The sequence below is a fragment of the Callionymus lyra genome, chromosome 14, assembly GCF_982586985.1.
Source record: "Callionymus lyra chromosome 14, fCalLyr1.hap1.1, whole genome shotgun sequence".
Lineage (NCBI taxonomy): Eukaryota > Metazoa > Chordata > Actinopteri > Syngnathiformes > Callionymidae > Callionymus > Callionymus lyra.
This window is the reverse complement of record NC_141831.1, coordinates 9,185,760-9,195,844: the sequence shown is the minus strand read 5'-3', so window position 1 is coordinate 9,195,844 and position 10,085 is coordinate 9,185,760. Positions and strand designations below refer to the sequence as shown.

Below are 10,085 nucleotides of genomic sequence, written 5' to 3'. Positions count from 1 at the left end.
TACAAACTCTGAAACATATTTACAATTCTGTGAAGCACATTTACAAACCCTGAAACATATTTACAATTCCCTGAATTACATTTACAGACCCTGAAACACATTTCCAATTTCCCGAAGCACATTTCCAAACCCTGAAACATATTAACAATTTGCTGAAGCACATTTACAAACCCTGAAACACATTTTCAGTACCTAAAGCACATTTACAAACTCTGAAACATATTTACAATTTGCTGAAGCACATTTACAAACCCTGAAACACATTAACCATTTCCTGAAGCACATTTACAAACTCTGAAACACATTCACAATTCCCTGAAGCACATTTACAAATCCTGAAACACATTTGCAATTTCCTGAAGCAAATGAACAAACTCTGAAACATATTTACAATTCTCTGAAGCACATTTACAAACCCTGAAACATATTTACAATTCTGTGAAGCACATTTACAAACCCTGAAACATATTTACAATTCCCTGAATTACATTTACAGACCCTGAAACACATTTCCAATTTCCCGAAGCACATTTCCAAACCCTGAAACATATTAACAATTTGCTGAAGCACATTTACAAACCCTGAAACATATTTACAATTCTGTGAAGCACATTTACAAACTCTGAAACATATTTACAATTCGCTGAAGCACATTTACAAACCCTGAAACACATTAACCATTTCCTGAAGCACATTTACAAACTCTGAAACACATTCACAATTCCCTGAAGCACATTTACAAACCCTGAAACACATTTGCAATTTCCTGAAGCAAATGAACAAACTCTGAAACATATTTACAATTCTCTGAAGCACATTTACAAACCCTGAAACATATTTACAATACTGTGAAGCACATTTACAAACTCTGAAACATATTTACAATTCTGTGAAGCACATTTACAAACCCTGAAACATATTTACAATTCCCTGAATTACATTTACAGACCCTGAAACACATTTCCAATTTCCTGAAGCACATTTCCAAACCCTGAAACATATTAACAATTTGCTGAAGCACATTTACAAACCCTGAAACACATTTTCAGTACCTAAAGCACATTTACAAACTCTGAAACATATTTACAATTTGCTGAAGCACATTTACAAACCCTGAAACACATTAACCATTTCCTGAAGCACATTTACAAACTCTGAAACACATTCACAATTCCCTGAAGCACATTTACAAACCCTGAAACACATTTGCAATTTCCTGAAGCAAATGAACAAACTCTGAAACATATTTACAATTCTCTAAAGCACATTTACAAACCCTGAAACATATTTACAATACTGTGAAGCACATTTACAAACTCTGAAACATATTTACAATTCTGTGAAGCACATTTACAAACCCTGAAACATATTTACAATTCCCTGAATTACATTAACAGACCCTGAAACACATTTCCAATTTCCCAAAGCACATTGCCAAACCCTGAAACATATTAACAATTTGCTGAAGCACATTTACAAACCCTGAAACACATTTTCAGTACCTAAAGCACATTTACAAACTCTGAAACATATTTACAATTCGCTGAAGCACATTTACAAACCCTGAAACACATTAACCATTTCCTGAAGCACATTTACAAACTCTGAAACACATTCACAATTCCCTGAAGCACATTTACAAACCCTGAAACACCTTTGCAATTTCCTGAAGGAAATGAACAAACTCTGAAACATATTTACAATTCTCTGAAGCACATTTACACTCTCTGAAACATATTTACAATACTGTGAAGCACATTTACAAACTCTGAAACATATTTACAATTCTCTGAAGCACATTTGCAAACTCTGAAACATATTTACAAGTCTCTGAAGCAAATCTGCAAATTTTCCGATACATAAATCAATCTCTGAAGCAAATTTATAAACTTTGAAACTAATTTTCAGACGCAATTCACTGTAACAAATTTTACTGAAATAAATTTATTATTTCGAAAGAACAAATTTATTAACTTTATGAATTTTGACAATTTTCTGAAGCAAGTTTTCATAGCAACAAATTTACAATTTCCTGAAACAATTGTATGAAATGTATTTCGTTATAAATTTGTCTTGTTATACAACTAATATGTCTGGCACTTCATCTGTAAATTTTATGGTAGAAGTTAAATTAATAAACGTGAAAATGTAATTAAAAAAAAGTTTTTTCAATATAAATGGGGCAAAAAACAAAACAAAGTTATATTCAAAAATATAATATTCAAAAGTGTTTTACCAAGCAGCTCATGTCCATTGATGATGTGATTGTTACCCAATAATATCATCCTTCATTTAAAGCTCAAACTTAATACGTTGTCCGTGTCTAATGAGTGGTCACATCTGGTCACATCTGGTCACATCTGGTCACATCTGGTCACATCTGGTCACACCTGGTCACACCTGGTCACATCTGGTCACATCTGGTCACATCTGGTCACACCTGGTCACATCTGGTCACATCTGGTCACACCTGGTCACACCTGGTCACACCTGGTCACATCTGGTCACATCTGGTCACACCTGGTCACACCTGGTCACATCTGGTCACATCTGGTCACATCTGGTCACACCTGGTCACACCTGGTCACATCTGGTCACACCTGGTCACATCTGGTCACACCTGGTCACATCTGGTCACATCTGGTCACATCTGGTCACATCTGGTCACATCTGGTCACATCTGGTCACACCTGGTCACATCTGGTCACATCTGGTCACATCTGGTCACACCTGGTCACATCTGGTCACATCTGGTCACATCTGGTCACATCTGGTCACATCTGGTCACACCTGGTCACATCTGGTCACATCTGGTCACATCTGGTCACATCTGGTCACATCTGGTCACATCTGGTCACACCTGGTCACATCTGGTCACACCTGGTCACATCTGGTCACACCTGGTCACATCTGGTCACATCTGGTCACACCTGGTCACATCTGGTCACACCTGGTCACATCTGGTCACACCTGGTCACATCTGGTCACATCTGGTCACATCTGGTCACATCTGGTCACATCTGGTCACACCTGGTCACATCTGGTCACATCTGGTCACATCTGGTCACATCTGGTCACACCTGGTCACATCTGGTCACATCTGGTCACACCTGGTCACATCTGGTCACATCTGGTCACACCTGGTCATGTAATTTCCTGACTCAGCTTTCCTGTATTTAAACATGTGAACCACTTTAAAGTCGCTAAAGATAAAACATTAAAAGCAAAGTGTTTCTGTCTTTCAGCTAATAAAAAAGCATTTTAATTAATATGTTTGCTGATATTAATATGAAATTGAAGTATTTCCAAACAATTTGAAAAAAAAAGTATGCAATTAATTCATCACAACTTTTTCTGTACATCTCATTTGTGCTGCATATATAGCATGTAGTTTCCCCTGCCCCCCTTCAGAAGGGCCCCGGGCCCCTCATTACGGCTCAGCAACATGCAGTAGAAACAAGGCGACTCCAATTCAAGATGATTAATTTAATGAAGAGGTCTTAGTTGCGCCGTGAGGCGTGCGCTCGACTGAGAGCTCGTATCGTGCTGCACCGGATTAAGCAGGAACTTCAACAAGTTGATTCCAACCCAAATTAAAAAACTCGCTCTCACGTTACACACATTATATTCTCTCGTTGTAAAGAGTTGGTGTTCTTTATCTTACTCGGAGACAAGTGACATATGCATCACATACATTATACATGTGCGGCTATTTATACATTGTTCTATTTAGAGTTAAACAAGTTGTAAATTATTGATACAAGTGCAGATTTAATTGGCCGCTTGTCTAAAAGTTTCTACATGATCAGTTTGTTCACGGTAAGTATTGTTGTTTTTATCCTTGGAGGCTCAGTGTTTATTTTTATTATATCAATATATCTTGTGTTCGTCCTCCTCTATCAAATCTTTTCTTCAACATCATTATTGGAAGTCTATGTATAATTGTTGACGTCCATAACATCCGTTCCTTATCTTAAACACTGACAAATAGGTCGTTAGATCAACATGAACGTTAAATTTGATTTAAAATAAACGAGGTAAAATATCTTTGCAAGCTTGATTTGTACATTAGTGGATAATTAGTGGATGATTTTTTTATTTCCATTCCACCCTGTGTGGCCTGCTCACGTCTGGCGAGTTCTCAGACTCCTCTGATCACCCTTAAAATAGCCTCCATTATTAATTTACTCGAGGGGGGTGGGGGGGGGTGTCAGCATCTCTCTGGGAGTCCTGGTCTCCTGTCTCCTCTCATCTGCATCTCCAGGCTTCACAGATGTGTCGCGTTTCTGATTTTAGATCCGCTCACTCACCGCCGCCTGTTGCTCGGTTGACCAACGTTAGTTCCTGTTATCATTGTCTGCGAGTGGTTTAATGAAGAGATGATTCAGGATCAACGATCGAGAATCCACGTGTCCCAACTTTTACGTGGGCCTCAAAATCCACATAGATCCATGTTCAAGTTGATGTGGTGACCTTGAGGTTTTTGAATGTCAACCATCACTCACTGGTGACAGTTGCTGAAAGGAGATCTCTGGACAAACTACTGTCCATCATGGATGATGACAATCATCCTCTGAACAATGTCATCAGTGAACAGAGAAGCAGATCGAGCACGAATGCTCTTCCCATGATGCAACACTAATAGACTCAGGGACTCATTTGTTCCTCTCGTGCTATTAGACTTTATAACTCCGAGTTTGGGGGCAGGAGTGAAGTGAAAAGATGATGTTCATTCATTCATTTCCTACAGCTTTATCCCTCATCGGGGTCGTGGGGAGACTGGAGTCTATCCCAGTTTCATTGGGCGAGAGGCAGGGGACACCCTGGACAGGACGCCAGTCTGTCGCAGGGCACACAAAGACAGACAACCATTCACACACACACTCATACCTTACTTTCCCAAACTGTTATTCCATGTTAATCTTTGTATCCTTTTCTTTCGTTATTTCCTTTGATTCCTTGTTTTTTATACTTGCACTTTGTTTGTACTTTGTTCTTGTTTTTAATTAACGGAAGAATTGCTCTCCCCCGCCATTGGAAGCTGCCAGGACATGGAGGTGCATCCGTCTCCTGCCGAAAACTTCCAGAGGAGCGACATCAAGTGAAGCAGGTAAGCCGGGGGCATCTCCTGAATGATTCACGCTACATCCGAGGGAATCCAGGGGTCAAAGAAGAGAAGACGAGCTCCGCCCACAGGTTTTCATCTTAAAATATTGCAGAAACTTTTCTGGACACCTGGGTCAGTCTGAGGTGGAAAGTTTTTTAAAGTCACAATTATTTTAACCCTTCGTTATAGCTCAGGGTCAAAGTTACCCAGAGGCCTGAAAAAAAAAGAAGTGTTTAAAGTATCCCTTGTGTTGTCTCTGGGTCAAGGTTTTCGGGCAATCGGACAAATTTGTTTACATGTCTGTCTCGTTTCTGAAGCACAGATGTTACGTTTCTGTTATATCTTCATCATAAGCCGTTTATTATCTTACTCTTTAAAGTTTCCCCCACAAAAACAATCTTGAAAGAAATGCTTGACCTTTATGCTCAAGGTCAGAGGTGACCTTTACTCATCTTCAGAGATCTGTTCCTTTCTCTCACAGTGATTATCATAGTACTGTATATGGTTAAGTACATACAAAAACTAGATCCAGACTTGATCCTCATCCTGTTAAAGACAGATTTCCATAAATAAACATTTTCTTCGCTCCGTGATCTTGGCGGTTAAAAGATGTCGGTCCCTCGTGGGATTGAGTTTTGACCAATGGCGCTCCTTGAAATCCCAACCAGATGGACAGGTATATTTCTTAACTCGTGTTTGAATGTAGAGAAACATCTCTTAAGTTTATTATTTAAAAAATATATACTTTTAAGACCTGAGCTAGAATATAAACTCGACTGTAGTAATACACATATTCAGTCATCGTCAAATTGATTAAATATTAATCCAAATAAATCACCATCAGTGACTCACGGAAGAACGAAAAAGGTTTATTTATTACACAGTTATTACACTGAAACTGAAATGTGGGAACTCTATTTTGTGCTAATTATTATTCACTTTGTTGGATTAATTGGATTTTCCAAATTGATTTCCTGCATGATGTCAACAGGTCTTAAAGACGTTCTCCCTGTAGAACTGCATCTCCGTGATGCTCTCTTTGATGTCCTCTAAAGCTCTGTGACAAGAAAACAAATGTTAAATAAAGCAACTAAAGGTTTCATAGTTGACCCTAAAACACCGGCTACTTGGATTATGGCATTTTTTTAAACTTACTTCCCAATCAGTCTAAAAAATTAATTCCAAAGTCCATCATAATTGTGGGACAATAAAGGGACTATTTAAGTTACCTGTGAGAGGCATTTTTTCGAGGAACAGTTTTGTATTGATCTGGAAACCAGCGCCTGGAAGAGTCGGGAGTGAAACAAACAACCATTAACCCTCGCGACAGACAGGAGGGAGAAACCATAGAAGTACTTCACCTGGTCAGCTCCTTGATGGTACTGACGTCAATGATCCTGTAGTGGAGGTGGTCGATAAACTGAGGCATGTACTTGATCAGGAACCGCTTGTCCTCGTGAACAGAGTTTCCTTGAAAGTAGAACAAGACATGAAGGAAAGGAATTTGAAACTTTGACAGTTTGACACCCGTGACCTAAACTGAAACAATTATATATAAACAATATAATTTTTTACAGCAAAAATACATTTTATAAACAAAATATGAAAGTTGATTCTTCTGAAATAAATACTCTGATAAAGTACAAGAACATATTTAGATTATTTTTCCTAGATTTTCTTACTCAGAGAAAAGAAATGTGTAATATTTGCATCACATACTTATAGTAAACATATGTGGCTACATTTAAATGGTTTATATATTTACAGTTTAACTAGATACAGATGATTGAAATAAGTTCAAATATATTTGGAAGCTTTCTATAGTTTTATTAAACTTCACCAATCTGTCATTATCTATTACATTATTATGTGTTGCATCTGTCCTCCCATGATGTAACACTAATAGACTCAGGGACTCATTCATTCCTTGTGCTATTAGGCTGTTTAATTCTGAGTCTGGAGGCAGGAGTGAAAAGATAATTCTATTCTATTTTAATCTTTGTATTTTTTGTCTTTGTTATTGTTATAATTTTTATTTTTCTTTGATCCCATCTTTAGATTTAAATTGTGTTATCTTGCACTTCCGTTTTATTGCACTTTGTTCTGGTTTCATGAATCTATGGAAAAAACAATTTCCCGAAGGAGACCTCCAGAAGGATCAATAAAGTGTATCCATCCATCCATCAACAATTAAGTACAAGTCGGATTGATATATCTTTTGGTGGCTCATAATATTAATGATCTCTTTATCAATCACTGAACAAGCAAATTAGTTTCCTTTAATATAATGAACTGTTATTAAGTCTCTGTGTAATAGTTTACATACATAATCTCTGTTCCTAATCTTATCTTAAACACTGGAATCTTTAGTGGTTTCAACATGAACATTAATCTCTAAACTAAACAAGGCTCCGAGATGATTCTTCTGAAATAATTACTCTGATAAAGTACAGGAAAATGTTTAGATTTCTGATAGTAGTGCAGAAGTGAACTTGACTCACCGGCGAGAGGACACTTTCCAGGAGGCGTGTGTTTTTTGATGAACGACAGAAACTCATTTTCCGCATGTTCCAGCGAGATGTTACTGTCCCGTACAGCCTGGGTCAGACCTGACTGCGAGGAGAATATCGTTATCGATTCCTTTATCAGGGAAATGGCAAAAGAATCCAGGATTATAAAACCTTCCAAAAAAATCAATTGTTTACCATCCCATGATGCTCTTTACACCAGTCGTCCATCCCGTCCAGGAGCTCGTCCGGCTGCTTGATGATAAGGTTGGGTCCCTGGCGACATGGAAACAGTGAAATATGAAAAGTAAAGTAAAGGTGAAAACTTTACCTCTGCCACGACGTTCAGCTTGGAGTCTGTGATGATACAAGCCATCTCAATGATCTCATCCTTCTCGATGTTCAGCCCAGTCATCTGCAGACAGAAAAATAAATATATTAATTTGCTCTTTTACATCTTCAACTCCCTTCATCTTCTAATGAAATCAGAGTAAAACTATAAAACTGATCATGTAGAAACTATGAAGCTACTAATGGTTGTTTAGCTTATAATATGATATTACTGTGTATTTAATAATTATACAGCTACTACCAAATACTGACAATATTCAATGAAGATATTTGTTGTTAATATAAGTGATAATATTGATTGTATATTCTTTTGTATTGTTTGTATGTTTCGTTGTTTTTAAATCTTATTTTCGAACAACTTTTAAACAAATAATTTTCAAAATCACAATGATTTATTGCCAGTGTTTTAAACACAACATAGGAATTGTATGAAGAGACTTATTCTTTAATTTTAATTATTTTAGTTGAGTTCAAAAAAATGAAACAAGCTATGTATAAAGTACTATATTTCATCACGATATTTGTATTATTGTATTCCATATTTATTTTAAGACCTATATATAAAAATATCTATTATATCAATTACCTCACCATCAAAACCCAATGTTAGCCATTTTAAATAATTATTAACCTTCTTAATATTCTTACTCATTAAATTTGACCCATTTTCCTTTCATTTTTTAATCTTACTTTAATATTTAATAAAATAAACAATTACAGGTTTAAATTCTAAGCGTTTTTTATTTATTTATTTGAGTAGATCCTCTGACAAAAGACCCAAAACATAATGTGACCCTCTAGGAAGTGAAGATCCAGGACTTGCCTCCAGATCCACCCACACCAGTCTGTCCGTCCACGAGCTGCTCGACATGCTGCTGCTCTTGTGAGATCCACGCGCGTGAAATGTCGAAAACACGCTTTTACTTCCTAACGCACCAGACAGCGGTGCATGATGGGTAAGAGGTCGACAGAGACGCTGAAATATTCGCGCGCTCCCGACGAGACGCGTCGCTGTCATAGAAACTTTAGAAACACTGGAGATGGTGCACGAATGTCAACTCTTCCTTCTTCTGGCGACGGTAGAATCAGCTTCAAGGTGCATTAGCGACACCTAATGGATTGGAGTTTAAACAACAAAGCAGAGTCACTTATATACATAATCAATTGTGATGATAAACAAATCTTTAAATCTTAAAAAATATTCATAATAAAAAAACTTTTTTTAAATAAAGAAAATTGAAAATAGTAATTGGATTTAAATTATAAAATCTGAAGTTATGACGTGATAGAAGAACCGTTATTCTAATTTACCTTGTACTATTTGTTTATTCATTTAATAATTTAGACTGACACATGACCTCATAATTGTACCATATAATTGACAAAAACAAGATGGGGTTCGATCTTAAGCAATGTCTTGTTGGAAGTTAAATATTGTTCAAAAAAAAGAAAACACACAAAACGTTCCTGTGGAGGATATACAAATAAAAGACACAAAAGGATTTGGGTGAACAATAAAGGATGAATCACATTAACGTGATTCAGCAACAATAACGGTTATTATTATATATTTTTTACATATTATTGTTTTTTTGTGAGTATTTTCAGAGGATGAAAGTAATTCTCTAAAAACGGGCATCAGGGAAGAGAGAAGCAGATGGAGCAGGAATGCTCCTCCCATGATGCAACACTAATAGACCCAGGGACTCATTCATTCCTCGTTCTATTGGATTATTTAATTCTGAGTTTTGGGGGCAGAAGTGGAGTGAAAAGATGATGTTATTCCATGTCAATCTTTGTATCTTTTCTTTGATCTATGTTTATTATCTTTCGATTTAGATTGTGTCATCTTGCACTTTCTTTTCATGAATCTATCGTCTGTGTTGCTGTGTTCTGGAAAACAATTTTCCTAAGGAGACCTCCAGAGGGATCAATAAATATTTATCTAATTTGATCTAATGTAATTTTCTACATGTGTAATATATGTCTCAATATAATGTGTTTGTATGGTTGATATGTTTGCTGAACTGCCGCTTCAACCTAAATGTCGGAAGAATAAAGGTATATCAATCAATCAATCAATCAATCAAAGGGGACAATTGTCAAGACTAGGAAACGGT

The 10,085-nt window shown here is 36.7% G+C and overlaps 1 protein-coding gene across 1 annotated transcript; it reads right to left on the bottom strand.

The window, feature by feature from the left end:
- Positions 1 to 5,963: 5,963 nt before the first annotated feature.
- On the bottom strand, positions 5,964 to 9,024 carry rexo2 (RNA exonuclease 2). The gene is made up of 7 exons (XM_087808223.1): positions 8,789 to 9,024; positions 7,946 to 8,029; positions 7,813 to 7,890; positions 7,609 to 7,720; positions 6,469 to 6,577; positions 6,337 to 6,390; positions 5,964 to 6,164 (listed from the first exon to the last, which is right to left on the bottom strand). Exons 1-7 carry the CDS (start codon positions 8,981 to 8,983, stop codon positions 6,092 to 6,094), a joined length of 705 nt encoding a protein of 234 aa, XP_087664349.1. The 5' UTR covers positions 8,984 to 9,024; the 3' UTR covers positions 5,964 to 6,091.
- Between the last annotated feature and the right edge of the window lie 1,061 nt (positions 9,025 to 10,085).